Source organism: Sus scrofa, chromosome 7 (assembly GCF_054392235.1).
Source record: "Sus scrofa isolate SSC_HxYL_T2T_F1_AM1 chromosome 7, Sscrofa_HxYL_maternal_Yorkshire_Landrace_v2.0, whole genome shotgun sequence".
In the NCBI taxonomy this organism is placed as follows: domain Eukaryota; kingdom Metazoa; phylum Chordata; class Mammalia; order Artiodactyla; family Suidae; genus Sus; species Sus scrofa.
In genome coordinates, this window is record NC_139389.1 from 50044764 (window position 1) to 50063258 (window position 18495).

General features: G+C 44.0%; 1 protein-coding gene across 1 annotated transcript; it reads left to right on the forward strand.

The window, feature by feature from the left end:
- The first annotated feature begins 1552 nt into the window (after nucleotides 1-1552).
- On the forward strand, nucleotides 1553-18097 carry TDRD6 (tudor domain containing 6). The gene is made up of 5 exons (XM_001928168.5): nucleotides 1553-7786; nucleotides 10077-10201; nucleotides 12208-12297; nucleotides 16333-16396; nucleotides 17507-18097. The coding sequence occupies exons 1-5, from the start codon at nucleotides 1723-1725 to the stop codon at nucleotides 17548-17550; spliced, it is 6387 nt and encodes a 2128-aa protein (XP_001928203.3). The 5' UTR covers nucleotides 1553-1722; the 3' UTR covers nucleotides 17551-18097.
- The last annotated feature ends 398 nt before the right edge of the window (nucleotides 18098-18495 follow it).

Consider the following 18495-nt stretch of genomic DNA (forward strand, 5'->3'; position numbering starts at 1 on the left):
GCAGGAGCAGCCCTAGAAATGGCAAAAAGACAAAAAAAAAAAGGAGAAATAGGAAACAATTGCAAGATATGACAGGTAATATGAGAAAGGTTTGTAAAAGGAGAAAATACTCCTGCCTGTGAATAGTGAAGTCATGAGGAAGAGACACTTAAGCTAGATCTTGCTAGATGTTTTAAAACCAAATGTCTGGTTTTCTTCTGTCAAGAATGTAAACGATTAATTAGAGAAAATTTGGAAAATGGAATTGAATGTTCAAGGATGAGATTATCAGGTAAAAGTCTAACTTTTTAGAGAAATCAAATTCATTCTTTTCTTTATTATTCAGCGAGTATTTGTCCCCTCAGCCCCACGTTAGATTCCAGGAATGCAACAAAAAGTTCTTGCCAAAAGGAGCTTCCAAGCTGGTGGGATGACAAAGTGATCAAAGACAACTGTCACACAGTGTAGAAGCGGAGAGCAAGCAAGAGAGGCTCTTGGAAGCACTTGGTCGGCTCTAATCTGAATAGACTAAAGATGCTGAGACATTTACAAGCCAGGGTTATATTAAGCACTGCTGATTTTATCAATTATTATATTTGATAACATTTCAAAATGTGAAGGAGTGAAATAGAAGAGTATGAGAAATCCCTATGAAGGTGCCTTACTCTGCCATTTCAACCCAAATGGAGACACATCTCCGGGAGTTACTCAAGAGTTTGCGCTTTTCAAATTCCCCTCCCTCCCTGTTGACAAACCGAGTCTTCTAAGTGTTACTCTGGCAAGATTTAGGTGGGAAAAAGAACGAGAGTCCAGCTAGACAACAGCAAGCGTTGGAAGGCACTTTCTTCCCTGACTCTTGACCTTCTAAGAGTCTAGTTCGGTGGTAGCTCCGTGCGTAAATGGAGACTGAACACCCACAAAATGGGCAAGCAAAACAGCAGAAAAACTCACATTGGGTGACCGTGGGGAAGGAAGCATTGGAAGGTCTCCATACACCTCAGAATTTATTTACTGTAACCCTCATGACAACTCTATCCGTCCAAGCGATCCAACAGGTTCTTGGAAGAGAAGATACTCCCTCGAGGCCACTAGGCAGAGCGCACACAGCCAAAGCCCTGCCCCGTGGGCGCCACTGCGAACGCCAGAGCGCCCCGGGCCTCTGAGAGTTCCGGCCCAACGCCTGGAACGTGCGGTTGGCGCCTCCCTGTCTCCTCCTCGTTTCTCCAATTGTCTCGCAGGGCGCCGAGCAGAGGGGCTCCGTCCGTCTTAGTCCGACGGCGTGAAAGGAGGTCCCTGCGCGACCTGGGCCCTGCCGCGGCCCTGGCCGTCCGCCTGCATCCTCCAGAGTGCAAGCGCTCTGGGCAGTAGCAGGTGGCTTTCCTACCTCGCCACGTCCGTCCTGCTCCTCGAGGCCCCTCCTGCGCCTCCAGCCAGCGTCCCTACTGCAGTCCCGAGTCCGGCTCCGCCCCACCGCCCACGCAGGCCCGCCCACCTCCCGCGGCCGGAAGCCGCGGCGCCTCGCGCTGCAAATGCCTGCGCGTCCGCGCAACCGTGAGCGGTTGGTGGGGCCGCGGGCTTTTACCTGTCGGCGCGAGTCCGTGAGGTCCGGCGGCGGCGGCGGCGGAGTGGCGAAGGGGACGCCTGGTCGAGGGTCCTTTCAGCCCGTCTGTCCTGAGAGCCCGCGTCTGCAGGGCTCTCCTTCCAACGGCGCGGGGGCTTCGAGGACCAGGTACCGCCGTGGAGATGTGCTCGACGCCCGGACTGCCGACGCCAGGGACCTCGCTTGTGCTGCGAGTGTCCTACGTGGACGTGCAGCCCGAGGTGATCCCGGTGCAGCTCTGGGGTCTGGTGGGCGAGCGGCGGGACGAGTATGTCCGGCTGAGCCGGGAGATCCAGGAAGCGGCGGCGACTGCGCGCGGCCCGTGGGCGCTGGGCGGTGCCTCGGCTTCGCCGGGTGAGCTGTGCCTAGTGCAGGTGGGGCTGCTGTGGCACCGCGGCCGCGTGGTTAGCAGGCAAGCGCAGGAGAGCCGCGTCTTCCTGCTGGACGAGGGCCGCACCGTTACCGCCGGCGTGAGCTCTCTGGCGCCCGGACGCAGCGAGTTCTTCCACCTGCCGTCGGAGGTACTGGGCTGCGTGCTGGCGGGCCTGGTACCAGCGGGCAGCGGCGGCGCGGGCGGGGGCGAGCCCCAGCACTGGCCGGCCAGCGCCGTGGACTTCCTTAGCAGCCTGCAGGGCAAGGAGGTGCAAGGGCGGGTCCTGGACGTGCTGCTGCTCCACCGCCTGGTCCTCCTGGAGGTGCCCGGGCTGTACCAGGAGATGCAGGAGCTTGGCCTGGCCCGGTTGATGCCCGACAGCCTCTTCCGTTCGCTGCTCAAGCGCTACCTCACGGCTACCGTTGCTGCTCTGGGCCCCGGGGTCCAGGTAGTCCCGCGGCTCCCACCCAAGCACGAGCATCCTGCCCTGGATTACTTCTACCCGCAGCTGCAGCTGGGCGTGACAGAGCCCGTGGTGGTCACGCAGGTGTGCCATCCCCACCGCATCCACTGCCAGCTCCGCAGCCTCTCTCAGGAGATCCACCGCCTCTCCGAGAGCATGGCCCAGATATACCGGGGTTCTGTGGGGACAGGGGATGAGAACTCTACCAGTGCCACCTGGGAGGAGAGGGAAGAAAGCCCAGACAAGCCGGGCTCTCCGTGCGCCTCCTGCGGCTTGGACGGACATTGGTACAGGGCGCTCTTGCTTGAGATGTTCCGGCCCCAGCGCTGTGCGCAGGTGCTCCATGTAGACTACGGAAGGAAGGAGTTAGTGAGCTGCAGTAGCCTTCGCTACCTGCTGCCCGAATATTTTCGAATGCCTGTGGTGACCTACCCTTGTGCTCTGTATGGGCTCTGGGACGGTGGGAGGGGCTGGTCTCGGTCACAGGTCGGTGACCTGAAGGCTCTGATCCTGGGCCAGGCAGTGAATGCAAAGATTGAATTTTACTGTTCCTTCGAACATGTGTATTACGTTACCCTGTATGGAGAAGATGGGATTAATCTCAACTGTGTGTTTGGACTACAGTCCTGTTGCTTGGCGGACCGGTTCCTTCAGAGCCAGGGAACAGAGGAGGAAGAGGAGGAGGAGGAACCAGAAACAGAAACAGCTCTTCAGTCTCACTCTCCTGCGGAGGAAGTGGATGAAGAGATTGCCCTCCTGGCGTTAAGATCCATCAAGTTAAAGATGAACACCTTCTATGATGCCCAGGTGGAGTTTGTTAAAAATCCCTCTGAGTTTTGGATTAGGTTGCGGAAACACAAGGGCACCTTCAATAAACTGACGAGAAGAATGTGCAACTTCTATGCCTCTGCTAGTAAGCTGGATGGTGTTGTTTTGAAACCTGAAGCCAATGACCTTTGCTGTGTCAAATGGAAAGAAAATGGCTATTTTCGGGCTATGGTCACCAGATTAGATGACAAGAGTGTGGATGTTTTCTTGGTTGACCGGGGCAATTCAGAAAACGTGGACTGGTGTGACGTGAGGATGTTGCTTCCTCAGTTCAGGCAGCTGCCGATATTGGCTCTGCCGTGTACCCTGGCTGATATCTGGCCTTTGGGGAAAAATTGGAGCCAGGAGGCAGTTTCCTTTTTTAAAAAGACCGTGCTGCACAAAGAATTAGTTATCCATGTCCTTGATAAGCAGGAGAGTCAGTATGTGATCGAGATTCTTGATGAATCTAGAACAGGGGAAGAGAACATTAGTAAGGTCATTGCTCAAGCTGGATTTGCCAAGTATCAGGAGTTTGAAACAAAGGAAAATATTTCTGTAAGTGCCCACTCTCTGAGGCATGTTTCAAATCATTTTACTGCAGAGAATAACAAAATATCTCCTGTCACAAAGAAGATAGAACAAAAAGCCAAGAGAGCTGAAAAAACTACAGCTGTTGCAGAAGCTTTGACTGATGCAACAGTTGTTACCAACATTTCACCTGGGCTAGTTGTACAGGAAAAAGAGAAAATAGTATCTGTTTATTCTCCTCTTATACCGAATTTCTTGGAAATGAAGCCAGGCTCTTCTGGTAAAGGAGAGCTGGAAGTCGGAAGTACAGTAGAAGTCCAAGTGTCTTATGTTGAAAACCCTGGCTATTTCTGGTGCCAACTGACCAGGAACATACAAGGATTTAAAACGCTAATGTGTAGCATTCAGGACTATTGCCAGAATATAGCTTCTCCCTACCAGGCAACCACCCCTGCTTGTTTGGCAAAACGAACAGCGAATGGAAAATGGTCCAGAGCTCTGATTAGTGGGGTACAACCTTCAGAGCATGTTAAAGTCATATTTGTTGATTATGGAGACGAAGATATGGTACCTCTGAAGAATCTTTATTCAATTAGTGAAGAGTTTCTCAAGGTTAAGGCTCAGGCTTTTAGGTGCAGCCTTTATAATTTAATTCAACCAACAGGTCAGAATCCTTTTGTTTGGGATGAAAAGGCAATCCAAGCCTTTAGTGACTTTGTGGATCACGCGTGGGAAGACAGTCTAGAATTAAAATGCACGATATTTGCTTTGGCTTCAATACGTGATGAAGAGCCATTTACTGTCGTGGATTTGCTGACACCCTTCCAGAGTGCATGCCATTTTTTGGTAGAAAAGAGACTGGCGAGACCGGTAAAACTTCAGCAGCCTCTGGAGTCCTCTGTTCGGCTCCATTCTTACTACTATTCTACACATAATATGAAAATCGGAAGTGAAGAATCAGTGTATATAACACATGTCAATGACCCTTGGACATTTTATTGCCAGCTTGGAAGAAATGCACATATTTTAGAACAGTTGTCATGTCACATTATGCAATTAAGTAAAGCTTTGCTGAATTTTAAAACACCTTCCTTGGTCCCGGGACCCTTGTGCCTTGCCAAGTATACTGATGGAAGCTGGTATAGGGGCATCATCATAGACAGAGAACCTAACAAAGTCTTCTTTGTTGATTTTGGGAACATTTATGTGGTACCAAATGATGACCTGCTTCCAATACCCAGTGATGCATATGACGTCTGTCTTTTGCCCATGCAAGCTGTTAAATGTTCGTTATCGGATATCCCGGATCATATACCAGAAGAAGTTACAACGTGGTTTCAGGAGACTGTTTTAGATAAGTCGTTGAAGGCGTTGGTCGTAGCAAAAGATCCAGATGGAAGACTGGTGATAGAACTCTATGATGACAGTCTTCAAATCAATGCTACTATTAATGAGAAGTTAGGGCTCCTTGGTAACAAAAGTGGGACAAGAAAAACAAGTGAAGCACTCCTCTCTACAGTGGAAGCTCTTGAAATGAAAAAGGATGATATGAAGCTGTCAGCCACAGAGTACTTAAGTAAATCCGTAGAGATCAAATCAGCTAGTATGGCGATCTTAGGAGAATCATACAAACCTAAGATGAGCTCGGCACCTAAGGAACTCAAACTTGGGCGCAGTTCAACGAAGACAAACTTAGTCACTCAATATCGGGACTCTTTGGGGACTCAAGATAACCTAGTGCCCCCAGCACCAATAGAAAAGAAAGAAGAAAGTTTGGCTGAGCCACCTTTGAAAGCCACAAAACCAGAAGCCACTCTTTTAGAGAGAAAAATAGGAGATTCTGGTAACAAAGATTTGCCTCTCAAATTTTCTGAGTTCCCTCAGAAGACTATAGTGCCTGGCTTTAAAACCACAGTATATGTTTCTCATATAAATGACCTTTCAGATTTTTATGTTCAACTAACAGGAGATGAGGCTGAAATTAATCGTCTTTCAGAGAGGTTAAACGATGTGAGAACAAGGCCTGAATATTACTCAGGTCCACCTTTGCAAAGAGGAGATACAATATGTGCCATTTTCCCAGAAGACAATTTATGGTATCGTGCTGTGGTCAAGGAACAACAGCCCAATGACCTTCTCTCTGTACAGTTTATAGATTATGGCAATGTTTCTGTGGTTTGCACCAACCAGATAGGTAAACTTGACCTTGTCCATGCACTATTACCAAGATTGTGCATTCACTGTTCCTTAAAGGGACCCTGGGTTCCTGACATTTTAAACCATAAGGAAATGATGCATTACTTTTCCCTAAGGACCAGCGAGGCTCAAATTAGATGTGAATTTGTTCAGTTTCAAGACAAATGGGAAGTTATTCTCGCTGATGACCATGGCATCATAGCAGAAGATATGATTAGCAGATACGAATTCAGAGAAAAATCTCAAATAGGACTTTCTACCCAAATCATTAAAGGGGCCTGTTCAAAGTCTATCCCCAAAACAGACATAGACACTTCTGTGTTCCTTAACTGGTATAATCCAAATATGAAGATGGTAAGAGCTTATGCCATGGTGATCGATGGACCTGAATACTTTTGGTGTCAGTTTGCAGACACTGAGAAACTTCAGTATTTAGAGGTGGAGGTACAAACTGCTGGAGAACGGGTGACCGACCGGAGAAGCTGCATCTTGTGTCCTCAGATTGGAGACCCTTGCATAGTGAGATACAGAGAAGATGGGCATTACTATAGGGCACTGGTCACCAGTATTTGTGAAGATGACCTTGTGTCTGTCAGGCTTGTGGACTTTGGAAACATTGAAGATTGTGTGCACCCCAGAGCCCTCTGGAGCATTCCCTCTGAACTGTTGTCGGTTCCCATGCAAGCCTTTCCATGTTGCCTCGCAGGATTTAATATTTCAGAAGGTACATGCCCTCAAGAGGGAAATGACTACTTTTATGAAATCGTAACAGAAGATGTGTTGGAGATAACAATATTAGACATCAAAAGGGATGTTTGTGATATCCCTTTGGCCGTCGTTGACTTGAAAAGCAAAGGCGAAAGTATTCGTGAGAAAATGAAGAAATACTCCAAGATTGCTACGAGTAACAGTGAGCTGCCTGCTGAAAAGAATGGCCCTGAGATAAAGGAAGCTCTCGGGTCCTCTAGTCCCGATGTTGGAATGAAGAAACCAAGTAGTAAAGCGGGACGAGAGAAAACACTCTATGTCGAATCACAGACAGATGCGCTCTCTGAAAGAATTGAAAAGGACTTAAACATCGTTGAAACCAAACTAGGTAAATTCTGTGACCCTGGACCTGATAACATTTTTGAAAGCCCAGGCAAAGACAAAATTGCTACTGAGATGTTGGAAGCTAGGGTCGAGTGCCCTCTGGTTGACAAAGCCAAGTTTGATGATAAATACCTCATTACAGGGTTTAACACGTTATTACCCTATTCCAGCAAGACAAAGGAGATCCTAGAACTGAATTCCCTTGAGGAGCCACTTTCTCCTGACGATGAATCCAAAGAATTCCTGGAGGTAGAATCCAGTGTGTTACAGGATTCTCTAGTGAGGGATGAGGAGAAAGATGGGCTGGGCTTGGTGCCCCCGATGGGGCCTCTTCCCCAAGGCTCTGACTTCGGGGCCACCCTGCCCCCATTTCCCATGCAGCTTCCCCTCAACTCTGAAGCTGAGAAGCAGCTGGAACTAGAAGTACCCACAGCCCAGCTGTGTCTAGAGGACAAAATAAACCCTTTGTCTCTAAGAGTTAGTCAGAAAGCCGAAGAATCCCCGTGTGCCAAGGACACAGGAAGGTCAAGTTGTGTGGACTGTTTTGATGAGGAGCCTAGGTTACCATTGCACCGGCATGGAAAGAGTTGTCATCCCAAGATGCAGATTGCAGTGAACGTCTACAAAGAAGAATTTGCAGAATATAAAAACAGAGATGCCATGTTATCCTTGAACTCTCTGTTTTCAGAAGAAGACTCCAGAGATGGAAGGAAACATAATAACACTTTCTCAGATCATGTCCCAGGTAGGTGCATGTCTTTTTCACTCACTTTTTTTTTTTTTTAACTTAGAAGTATTTATTTGCGTTAAAGAAAAGAGAACAATTCTTATATAAATTTTTTTTTGTCTTTTTGGGGCCACACCCTTGCTATATGGAGGTTCCCAGGCTAGGGGTCGAATCACCACAGCCACAGCAACACAGGATCCGAGCTGTGTCTGCAATCTACATCACAGCTCACGGCAACACCAGATCCTTAACCCACCAAGCAAGGCCAGGGATAGAACCTGCATCTTCATGGATGCCAGCCAGATTCATTTCTGCTGAGCCACAAGGGGAGCTCCTCTTATTTCAATTTTTGAAAAATTAACTTTGGGGGCGGAGATTAAAACCTGAAAGATCCAACTTGGATTTTATGAAGGGTATTGTAAACATGAGGAAATCAAGTTGTGAAATCAATGTAAAATAATATTTTATATGCTGGGTGAAATACTGAATTATTAATTTTTTAAAAAATAGAGTGCTGAAAATTTGTGTACCCTCCCAAAGTAATCACATTTAAAATGTAAACAAGTCATCGCTAAAATCAAGAAATTGCGGAGTTCTTTTGTGAAACAGAGGGTTAAGTAAGGATCCAGTGTTGTCACTGAGCAGCTTGGGTCACTGCTGTGGCACAGGTTCAGTCCCTGGCCTGGGAACTTCCACATGCCGTGGGTGCAGCCAAAAAAAAAAAAATCAAGAGCTTATGTTTTTTGGTAAGTTTTTGGTTTTTAATAAAAAATTTGCCAAGCGGTAATGTAGGCATGAATGTAGGAATCCTTTTAACAGAATTTTAAATGTAACTGTTTTGTTTCATGTATATACCTTGACAGTCATTTATAAACTGATTAAAAAAAAAAAACACAGGGAGTCTGTATTAACCAAAAAAAGGCAACAGCCTTGAGTAAATATTAGAGAACATTTATTGTCATTAACTTTTTCATAAATTATTGTTGCTGCTGTTTTCTTGGCCACTTAATAAGATTTAAAAGCTACACAAAATGGCTAATTTATCAGGGGTTTTTAAATAATCAATGATAGATTTTTTAAATGTCCATTTTTATATTATTAACTTTGAGCCATTGTGCAAAATAGACCAAGGAGAATGAAAATCTTCATAATCCCACCACCAAGAAATGACCCCTGTGAATGCTCTGATGTACTTAGTCCCTTCCTGCTGTCTCTTAGCCTCTCTGTGTTCATCTGCTTACACATAGTTTTGTTTTGTTTTGTTTTGCTTTTCAGGGCCACTCCTGTGGCATATGGAGGTTCCCTGGCTAGGGGTCAAATCGGAGCTACAACTGCCAGCCACAGTCACGCAGGATCCAAGCTGCATCTGTGACCTACACCACAAGCTCATGACAACGCTGAATCCTTAACCCACTGATCAAGGCCAGGGATCAAACCTGTAACCTCATGGCCACTAGTTGGATTCGCTTCCGCTGCACCACAATGGGAACGCCTACATATAGTTTTAAAAACTAAATAGAGATCATACTCCATACAGTATTGAATCCTGCATTTTAATCCCTTGAAATCTCCTTTCAAAATATTTTAGTTTCCTACTCTGCCATCCTGTGGATCTGTGGTAGTGTACTTAAATACCACTCTAGATTTTTAAGGTGGTATTTATCACATTTTAATAATAATAAGTGAGAGTTTTGGGATAAAAATGTCTGCTCACCTGTCCCATGCTGCTTTGCTGTGGATGGCAGTGGTGACCATGGACCATATTACCTGCGGCATTGACGGCCAGCTTTAATCTTCAGGGTTAGAAATCAGATTCAGGAGTTCCCATTGTGGCTCAGCAGTTAATGAACCTGACTCGTATCCATGAGGACACGGGTTCAATCCCTGGCCTCGATCAGTGGGTTAAGGATCCAGCATTGCTGTGAGCTGTGGTGTAGGCCAGCAGCTACAGCTCTGGTTCAACCCCTAGCCTGGGAACCTCCATATGCTAAGGGTGCAGCCCTAAAAAGACCAAAAAAAAAAAAAAAAAGGAAAGAAAAGAAAGAAATCAGATTCATATCTTTAAACAACATCCCATCATGCTCCTGTTTTTTGAGGAGCTCAGTAAGGAATTAGACGGGGAGGAGGCCCTGGAAGAATTTTTAAGTCAAATCAAGGGAGGGAGACAGACTTAGAACATGTTGCGTCGTACATGACGCTGATGAAACAGGAATAGGAAAAGCAGATTAGGAGAATGTTTTGCTTGTGTATCTAACATTAGGGACGTGAGAGCAATGCCTCAGTGCTCTCACTCTGTTCAATTTGGCAGCTCAACCAGAGACTACCTACACTCTGAAAGGATTTACTGTCGGATCCAAGTGTGTGGTGTGGTCAAGTCTAAGAAACACGTGGTCTAAATGTGAAATTTTGGAAGTAGCGGAAGAAGGCACAAGGGTATGTAAAAGTGAAGTACTTTGTCTCAAAATGTACTTGCAGATGGTTATGGAAGTTTTATCTCACTTGATCAGACAGATTATTTACCTGTTCATTCCCCTCTGCTAACCTGAGGCAGTGTGAAAATCGTGGAAAAAGTTCAAATGTAAGCACTCAAGGCTCTGTCATCTCTCTGACCCTTGAAATCCTACCAGTCACCAAGTTCTGCTCTTCCCACTTATCTCTTGGTTAAAACTTTTTATTTCTAAAGCCACTGCCTTGGTTAAGTTCTGCATTTCACGACTAGATTCCTCTAATAACCTTCCCTTGGTTTACCTCTAATCTTCCTCTGGTTGAATCTCCACGCAGCCAGTGTGAAGTGTGTCAAAGGAAAATCTGCCTACATCATTGCCTTTGGTAATTTTTTAAAATTTTTTTGGTCTTTTTGTATTTTCTTGGGCCGCACCCAAGGCACATGGAAGTTCCCAGGCTAGGGGGTCTAATCAGAGCTGTAGCCACCAGCCTACACCACAGTCACAGCCACACCAGATCCAAGCCATGTCTTCGACCTACACCACAGTTCATGACAACACTGGATCCTTAACCCACTGAGTGAGGGATCGGACTCGCATCCTTATGGTTCTTAGTCACATTCGTTAACCACTGAGCTACGACAGGAATGCCCATCATTGCCTTTTGTAAAACCTATTGGAAACCTCCAGTAAACTGTTTTTCTTGGGGTCTGAAAACCCCCTGTATCAGGATCACCTGCCACATTTCTTAAAAGCTGGTTGATTGAGAATTTCTGGGAAGAGGAATAGGAATGTGCATGCTTATACTGTGAAAATTTGAGAACCACTGGTCTAGAAGAGAAAAGTCATTCACATGCCATAGGAGGTTCTCTGGGGTTGAGCATCCGTCCGTAGAAGTAAGGCAGTCTCTCTCCTTTGGGTTTGTGTCTTATATTAGATGGACACGGTATTGCTTGATTTCTCCTACATGTTCTATGGTGTTTGGCTTCTTTGATGTACTTAATAATTCAATTCTATTTGCCTGTATTGTGTTCCCTTCCCAAACTGGTTAATTTCCATTTATCTTTAAAAGATTAGCCATTACCTCTTTCAGGAAGCATTCACTAGCATTCTTTTCTTTTCTTTTTTCTTTTGTCTTTTTGTCTTTTTAGGGCTGCACCTGTGACATGTGGAAGTTCCCAGGCTAGGGGTCTAATTGAAGTTCAGCCTCTGGCCTATGCCACAGCCAGAGCAATGCTGGATCCTTAACCCACTGAGCGAGGCCAGGATTGAACCCGCAAACTCATGGATCCTAGTCGGATTTGTTTTTGCTGCACCACGACGAGAACTCCAGCATTATTTTCTAAATGTCTCTGTCTCTTCACCCCTCCTCCCCCCAAAAGCTTTATACCTGTTTTGTATTTTTATGCCTCCTGTTGTAGGAGGAGTGTGTACTTCTTACACTGTGTCTATTTATTTGTTTGTTTGCTTTTTAGAGCTGCACTTGAGGCATACGGAAGTTCCCAGGCTAGGGGTCGAATCAGAGCTACAGCTGCCACCCTATGCCACAGGCACAGTAACACAGGATCCGAGCCTCATCTGCGCGACCTACACCACAGCTCGTGGCAACACCAGATTCTTAACTCACTTGAGCAAGGCTGAGGATTGAACCTGCATCCTCATGGATACTAGTTGGGTTCATTTCCACTGCACCACAACGGGAACACTCCCTATACTGCATTTAATTATCTGCTTAGTGGTCTGTTTCTCCACCAAATTTTGAACTTCTCGAGATAGAGATTTCATCGAAGATTGTATCTTTGATCTCTAGGCATAGATACTCAGTATACATTCTCATTCTTTGAGCTGAAGTACCATTGAGTTGAAATGTAATATATTGACATTTAATACCATCATTTCATTGCCTTTTAAAGTATTTCATTTTTAAAGAGATTGCTGTGGTATCTAAAACAGCTTTTTGAATGACCAGTTCTGTTAAATGTTTGTCTCTCGCAGGTTTTGAACCTTTCAAATGGTTTGGAGGAGGTGGTGAGCCCTGAGAATGTCTGGAACGGCATACCCAAATTGGATAAGAGTCCATCTAAGGTAGAGGTTTATGTAGGTAGTTATTAACGAGAGTGTGCTCCTTCATTTTGAAAGGTGATTTGAGCTATTTCCAAAGCCCTTCTCTTCAGGGATAATGGAGGGAAAAATACTAATATTGTAATAATAACAGTGGAAAAGAATGTTAACACAATCAGTATTTCTGGGTTGTATGCCCAGTATCTCTTGGGGGCAAACTACTTATTAATGTTTTACTCCTTGATTTTCATTTGGAGATTTAAAAAAAGGAAAATTGTTTGGTGTTCATGACCTTTATAAAATGCATTTGATGGAGTTCCCGTCATGGCGCAGTGGTTAACGAATCCGACTAGGAACCATGAGGTTGCGGGTTCGGTCCCTGCCCTTGCTAAGTGGGTTAACGATCCGGCGTTGCCGTGAGCTGTGGTGTAGGTTGCAGACGCGGCTCGGATCCCGCGTTGCTGTGGCTCTGGCGTAGGCCGGTGGCTACAGCTCCGATTGGACCCCTAGCCTGGGAACCTCCATATGCCGCGGGAGCGGCCCAAGAAATAGCAACAACAACAACGACAAAAAGACAAAAGACAAAAAAAAAAAAAAAAATGCATTTGATGCAGAAAATATGGGGAAATGGCAAGACTATAAAAAAGACAAGTATCACAGTTCTCTTGGTGGCACAGTGCGTTAAGGATCGGACATTGTCACAGCTGTGACTTGGGTCATAGCTGTGGTGTGGGTTTGATCCCTGGCCCCAGAACTTTTGCATGCCATAGGCACAGCTAAAAAAATAAAATAAAATAAAGACAAACTATCAATCACCTGTATGTAATACATCCATCCAAAGACAAATAGATTGACCAGTTTTTCTTTAATATTTTTCTCTTTATATGGAATATAAATATATCACGTATATATTTTGAACATGGTTGGTTTCACTGTACATACGGTTTTATATTCTGTGTTCTTCACTTAAGAATATGTGATAAGCAATTTCCCATACTGTTGTGATCTATCTAGACATAAGGGTTTGCCCTATTTGGATTTTGTTGGACTTCTTGCTCCAGCAGCTCTGTCTGATAGTTCCAGTATCTGGTCATGTCAGCATTTGTATGTACTGACTCTCTTGAGAAATTATTGCTTTTCCTTGCTTTTGGTATGTTGAATAATTTTGGATTCTATCCTGCATGTTTTGAATATCATGTTCTAAGACTTTGGATCCTTAGAAAATCTTCTGGAAAATATTAAAGTTTTTGTTTTAGCAGGTGATCCACCTGGTTAGGTTCATACCAGAAATTCTCTGTCTCCTCTGTGTTTGGTGGTTCTCATGTCAGTTTAGTCTTCAAAGCCTTTGCTATGATGTTTGGATCTGCCCAGGGCGTAAGCCACCGGGGAGTTACTCTGGAATTTGAGCAGACATTTATATAATTGCTCAGGGGTTAAAGATTTGGCTCTGCTTTTCTTGGTTCTGTTCTGCATTTGCATAGTTCAGGATAACATTGGGTCTGTCATCAGTTCTTGTAAACTATTAGGGGTTCAAATTTCCCAGCTCCTTTCCTTTTTGAGATTTCCTCCATACGTTCTAGCTCCAAGGGTCCACTTTTCTCCACCCTCCCAGGGGCCCCTTTTCCTGGCCCTCTAACCAGAAAGCATTTTTCTTCCAAAGTTTTCCTCTTTGCTGTCATGCTGTTCTGTTTGGCTGAACCTGCCTCTGGAGTGAAACAGAGAAAAGAGAGGGGGAAAAAAAAAATAACCTATCCTGACTCTTCAGGTAACAAAAGGCTCTTTCCCCACATCCACTGGCCAGAGTTCTCCCTCAGATTTTTTGCTGCCCACACTGTGACTCTTTTCCCTAAGCAGTGACCGGGGCCAAAGGAAAGACAAAAGCAGTGAAGGGCTAGTCCACCTACTTCCCACCCTCTAGTATTCAGGGCCTCTTTTTCCAACCAACTGGCTGGAAGTAGAGGGTTTCACTCTGTTTTGCTGCCCACCCCAGCCGGGCAGCTCTGATTCGGCCCAACCTCAGGTGAAATCCAGAAGAAGAAGAAAAAAGAGAGAGAAAAGAATCTGTGAAACTCGCCCCTGTTATAAGTCACTTTCCAAGTTTTTACTTCATTCCTTCTATATTTCTGATCCTGTTTGCTTTTCAGAAGCTTCAGGGTGTTGCTTTTGGCATCCTTTCCAGAATTTTCAGTTGTAATCAGTGTAAGTCAGCCTACTCCATCTTGGCTGTAACCAGAAGCTGCATAATATTCCATGACATTGCCAGTCAGTAGTTTATTAAACCGTTTCTCATCATGTTGGACATTTAGGTCACTGAAATTTTTCACTATTAAAAAAGATCATTGACTATCTCTCTTACCTTCTTAGGTTAATTCCAGTTTTGTTTACTTGTCAAAAATGAAAGCCTGGAGTTCCCGTCCTGGCGCAGCGGTTAACGAATCCGACTAGGAACCATGAGGGTGCGGGTTCAATCCCTGCCCCTGCTCAGTGGGTTAACGATCCGGCGTTGCCGTGAGCTGTGGTGTAGGTTGCAGACGCGGCTCGGATCCCGCGTTGCTGTGGCTCTGGCGTAGGCCAGTGGCTACAGCTCCGATTAGACCCCTAGCCTGGGAACCTCCATATGCCACGGGAGTGGCCCAAAAAAATAGCAAAAAGACAAAAAAAAAAAAAAAAAATGAAAGCCTGCTTCAGGGTTTACTCAAACTTTCTTTTACATTCTGACCTCTTCCATCCATTAATTTTCAACAATCAACAGCCAGAGCAATAGTAATACATACAAATGGTGTGTACATACAGGATTCTATTTGGATAAACTACTCAATACCTGCCAATAGAAGAGAACCACTTAGGACAAAGTGAAGTGGACATAAAATAATAGAGACACAACTACCTCTGGCTTTAAGCCAATGAGACATATAGAGAAACTATTTATCAGTAAGGCTCTAAATTTTTTTATTTTGTCATTGATGGTATTTTAATAATCCTTGACCTAAGTTTAGAGAAACTCTTAGATGTAGGTGTTTGTCTACATATGAGCTGGTGTTCTGTAGAAAGTAAATATGGTGAGTTATTACGTCATGTATAATTTTTGGTGGTGCATCAATCCCTGTGACCTGGGAGTCATTTTTAGTTACATTAAAAATTTATTTTTTACATCTGAGCTCTTTTGTCTTAGCATAAGAATATGTCTCATGAATTTTTGTATTAAACACCATGCATGCATGTGATGCTATTGGTCATTAAACATAGGGGAAGTATCCCTGTACGTTAAGTCTTTCATAAAGGATCCGCAGCTCACTGTGGGGAATGTCTTTGAATAGCAACCCCCGACAATGCATTAGACACCAGAGTTGCAGGCAATTGGAAAAGCATTGCTAAGCACTGGAAAAGGATACTTTTCCTCCCTGCATGGCTGCTCCAGTGGAGACGTTCTGAAGACATGGGTATTTGAAGAATAGAAAATACACTTAGAATGTGTAAGCAGTGAGGTCTTGCTGTATAGCATAAGGAACCATATCCAATCTCTTGGGATAGAACATGATGGAAGATAGTATGAGAAAAAGAATGAATGTATACATGTATGACTGGGTCACTGTGCTGTACAGCAGAAATTGCCACAGCACTGTCAATCAGCTATACTTTAGAAAATTTTTAAATGTTAAAAAAGAATGCTTCATTTTAAAAATCAAATTGGAATAGATGCAAACTATTGCTTTTGGAATGGATAAGCAATGGGATCCTGCTGTATAGCACTGGGCACTATATCTAGTCACTTATGATGGAGCATGGTGGAGGATAATGTGAGAAAAAAGAATATATATATGTATGTGTGACTGGGTCACTTTGCTGTGCAGTATAAATTCGATAGAACCCTCTAAATCAGCTGTAATGGAAAAATGAAAAGCATTTTAAAATAAATAAAATCAAGTTGGTCCACTCTAAATAGGATTACTTTTTGTCATTGACCATTTTTTCTGGTGTATCTATGGTCACCTTTCTGATTTTAATTATTTTGTACTTATAATAAAGAATCGGAAGTAATCCAAAGGTTTCTTTTGTTAGGCTGTCTTCCAAACAGTGGGACAAGATCTTTACTTCATGTCATCGGATGATACTGCGATGAAAGGTAATGTGTGTTTTTTTTAAAACAAAATACTTTTACCACCCAGAATTGCCAAGTCTTAAAGATCCCATTACCCTGAATCCCTCAGACAAAAATGGTGTATCAGTTTCCTTGGATGTTGGTAGGAGGAAAAAAGACAAGTTAGCTTAAAATGGTGATAAATAACCAAGAAGAAGATTTCTTGAAATATCATAGGGAATTTATTGATTGAATCTTGAACATGTATGATAAATTCATGTTTTAAGCTTATCCATTCCAAAGGCAATAGTTTGCATCTATTCCAATTTGATTTTAAAGTGAAGCATTCTTTTTTAACATTTATTTAAAAATTTTCTAAAGTATAGCTGATTGACATGATTCTCAGTTTAGCTCATATGTTCAGTTGATCTTTGTGAAACAGTATCTTGGGATTCCTTTTGGGATTTTTAATTTACAGGATAATTCAATGTGTTGCCATTCCTGGTTGTTTTATTGCGTGAACTTCTTCATAAGTAGCACACTGCTTCTTAGAACTGAGGCACATTGAGAATGAAATCCGGTCTTGGTGACCTTAGGATTATGTGAAAAATATACACTAATCAAAGAGAAGACAGAACTGGTTGGTGGTCATCCTAGCAAAATATAAAATATGTCAATTTTGGAGTTCCCGTCATGGCTCAGTGGTTAACGAATCTGACTAGGAACCATGAGGTTGCGGGTTCGATCCCTGGCCTTGCTCAGTGGGTTAAGGATCTGGCGTTGCTGTGAGCTGTGCTGTAGGTCGCAGACGCGGCTCGGATCCTGCGTTGCTGTAGCTCTGGCATAGGCCGGCGGCTACGGCTCTGATTTGACCCCTAGCCTGGGAACCTCCATATGCCGTGGGAGCAGCCCAAGAAATGGCAAAAAAAAAAAAAAATGCCAATTTCATTCTCTTTTAGAGAAACTTTATTTGCTTTCCATGGGAAGACCAAAATATTTCTTTAAAAATCATGTCCGTAGGGATCGTTCTTTCTCGCAGTTAGAAGTCTCCCCATTTTTAGAGGACATTCCCTTTGTCATGGGAGCACCTCTGTAAATAATGTTCTGGTTTTTATGTTTCTTCCTCCACCTGAAGCTTTTCTCTTCTTGTTTCAGAAAAGGGGTCCGGAGGCGACAGAGATTTAACTTTGGATCCATAAATGAGGCCAGTCGGTCAGAAGCTGCTCTTAAACAACTGGCATCTCACCCACACCAACAGGATCTTTGAGAAAAGGGGGTGTGTTAGTCACAGGAAGTTGTCATTTTCGAAAAACATGGATGCGTGTGGAAAACAAAACAGATCTCCGGCAGCCCATGCAGTGTATTTCTCGTGCTACCGCTGTGTATCCAGAGTTGGGATTTTCCCTCTCCCTTTAAATATGTTGCCTTTCCAATCCGTGGGGAGGATTTATTTTGCTAAACAATTTAGTTTTCTAAATAATTTGCTAACTTTTCAAAGCATTAGTCACATTTCAAAAAATATATTTTGGTTTCTTCTGAATGTAGTGTTTAAAATAGAAAGTTATAGGTTGATGCCAAGTGTATTCTATGATGCCACCAGGGAGGGTGGCTTTGTTAGCGATAACTCCTTTGAGATTTTTGTTTTGTTTTCTGAAGCTTTGCCTTTCTGTCTAGTTTCGACTAATATTCTGTTTGGATTTACACTCACAGGACACAAGATTTGAATAAAGTTTATCCTTAAAGGTGTCATGGTCTCGTTTCATGAAAGTAAGGAAATAGGCTTCTGGAATGTTGGAGTGATGGAGAGAACCACAGTAATACAGCTGCAGGAAACATAGTAATATTAAATGTTAGTTTTTATGTGTTAGTCACCCAGTTGAAGCTTTAAGTGCATTTCCCCATTTAATCTTTGATTCTGAGGTGCATGTTAATATTGATCCTACTTTACAGGTGAGAAAATTGGAGCCTTTTAGAGAAGATAAATAACTTGCCCCCCATCAAAGAGCTAGTCCATCTCAGAGGCTTGATCAAACCTAGAGCCATCCAACTTTAAAGCCTGTGCTTTCCAAAACACGGTTTTGTATAAGCAGCAGCACCACGCAAAGTATAGACACCAGCTTTAGAAAACAGATCCTAGCTGTATG

Excerpts from the sequence above, each read along its gene's own strand:
- TDRD6 (XM_001928168.5), top strand. The coding sequence starts at position 1,723 with ATGTGCTCGACGCCCGGACTGCCGACGCCAGGGACCTCGCTTGTGCTG. Across the intron at positions 7,787-10,076 it reads TTTCTCAGATCATGTCCCAG|CTCAACCAGAGACTACCTAC; the intron begins GTAGGTGCATGT and ends TCAATTTGGCAG. Across the intron at positions 10,202-12,207 it reads TAGCGGAAGAAGGCACAAGG|GTTTTGAACCTTTCAAATGG; the intron begins GTATGTAAAAGT and ends TGTCTCTCGCAG.